General features: G+C 36.5%; 1 protein-coding gene across 1 annotated transcript in view; it reads left to right on the plus strand.

The window, feature by feature from the left end:
* Positions 1-2,223, plus strand: part of CHEK2 (checkpoint kinase 2) — a 48,135-nt gene that overhangs the window by 20,198 nt on the left and 25,714 nt on the right. Inside the window, exon 6 of the mRNA XM_019643045.1 lies at positions 771-808. Coding sequence (XP_019498590.1) covers positions 771-808 — 38 coding nt within the window. The remainder of the gene's footprint in view (positions 1-770; positions 809-2,223) is intronic.

Genomic DNA, 2,223 nt, shown 5'->3' on the forward strand with positions numbered 1-2,223 from the left:
CAATGACCGGCGACCGATCTGCCTCATCCGGGAAGAGCACAATGATCATAATACCAACATGGGCCAGTGAAGCGACGTCCTCCAAAACTAGACTGAAGAACAAAACAGCAATTTGTCTACCTGTCTGTTCCCCTTCCCCGATTCTCCAATGCCGTTATCCTCCCCCAATTCCCCAATAAAATCTTAAAAAAAAAAAAAAAGAAACACAACAGTAGAAAATAATAGAAGGAAATAATCCTCCATGTTCCTGCCACATAGAATCAAGCATGGTGTATTCTTTATGACCATCTATGGGAGATATTTTAGTTTATGGACATTAAATTCAGTAATTCATTGTTGTTTCCATATTGCATTGGCTGCTTGGAAGCTCACAGCTAAATTTGTGCCTGCCCTTAAAAAATGTATAGAACTCTTATGTTTTTTAAGGGGGTACTCATCACAAATCCTTTAATTTTTAGTAGGTGACAAAAACTTAAATGAGTTAAGATATTTATTGGTTCTTGTAACTGGGAAATACAGGGGCACAGATGACTTCAGTTGTGGTTGAATCAGGAGGCCTTTGAGCTTTATTTCACTCTTTGAGTTCTGATTATCTGTTTGGCTTTATCTGTCTGTGCCCAGATCCAAGGGCTCCCCCAATGTTACGAGGGCTCTGGCTCCATCTTTTCTTGATTCAGTTACTCTTTACTGCCCTCCTATAGAATTGCTCTCTTTGTGTGGCAGGAAACATGGCTTCCAAGAGCCACACGTTCATATTTTCTTTCTTCCAGAAACCACAGCAAAGAGAACTGTTTCTCTCCCAACATCAGTATTTGATTTCAAGGAAAACCCTGATTGGCTTAATTTCACATGTCCACCCCATGATTCTACAGTATTATACTATTATAGACACTTCACTAGAGCTACATGGACTCAAGAAAGATTTCTCAGGCAAAAGGTGACTGTTATTTGCAGAAGAGGAATTGGAAAATGTTTTGAGCAGATTTTGAAAAATAGTAGTTACATGGACTATTCTCACAGTATAGTTAATAAAAATTAACTCAAAATGAAACAAACTAAACATAAGAGGTAAAACTATGTAAGAAGAGATAGACAATGGTTTCTTAAATGTGGCACCAAAAGCACAAGCAACAGAAGAAAAAAATATAATAGATAAATTAAACTTCATCAAATTTAAAAACTTTTGTGCATCAAATACATTGTCAAGAGAGTGAAACAAAACTCACAGAATGAGAGAAAGTATTTATAAAGGATGTTGTATCCAAAATAGATAAAAGAACTCTTACAACTCAACAACAAAAGGATAACCCAAATTAAAAGTGGGCAAAGTATTTAAATAGACGTTTCTCCAGAGAAGATACACAAATGAGCAAAAACCACATGAGAAGATGTTCAGCATTATTACTCATTAAGGAAATACAAACCCAAACCACAATGAGATACCACTTCACACTCACTAAGATGCCATACTAAAGAAATGGAAAATCACAAGTGTTTATGAGGATGTGGTGAAATTGGAACCCCTATACACTGCTGGTGGGAATGTAAAATGGTGTAGTCACTGTGGGAAATAATTTGGTGGTTTCTCAAAATGTTAAACATAGAATTACCTATGACCCGGCAATGCCCCTTGTAGGTATATCTCCCCTCAATTGAAAACGTGTTCAAACGAAAATGTGAATGAATGTTCATTACAGCTCTATTCACAGTAGCCAAAAGGTGGAAACAACCAAAGTGTCCAACAAATGAATGGATGAACAAATGTGACATGTCCATACAATATTATTTAGCTATAAAAAGGAATGAAATACTGATACATGCTCCAGCATGGTTGAATGTTGAAAACATGCTAAGAGAAAGATGCTAGACATAAAAGGATACATATTGTATGAATCTGTTGATAACCAGGTATTTGAAATAGGCAAATTCATAGAGACAGAAAGCAGAGTAGTGGTTTCCAGGGTCTTGGGGACAGGGTAGAATGGAGAGTGAATACTTAATGGTATGGGGTTTCCTTTGAGCTGATGAAAAGTTCTGGAACTGGATAGGGGTGTTGGTTGTACAACATTGTAGATGCATTTAATGCCACTGAATTGTTCACTTAAAAATGATTACAGTAGTAAATTGTATATACGAGGTCTGACAAATAAGTGCGAACTTGTTGCGCTAACCTTTTTTTGATATCAGAGATTATTCATTATGAATTTGTACCAACTGGACAGA

Source organism: Hipposideros armiger, unplaced genomic scaffold (genome assembly GCF_001890085.2).
Source record: "Hipposideros armiger isolate ML-2016 unplaced genomic scaffold, ASM189008v1 scaffold_75, whole genome shotgun sequence".
NCBI classification, from domain to species: domain Eukaryota; kingdom Metazoa; phylum Chordata; class Mammalia; order Chiroptera; family Hipposideridae; genus Hipposideros; species Hipposideros armiger.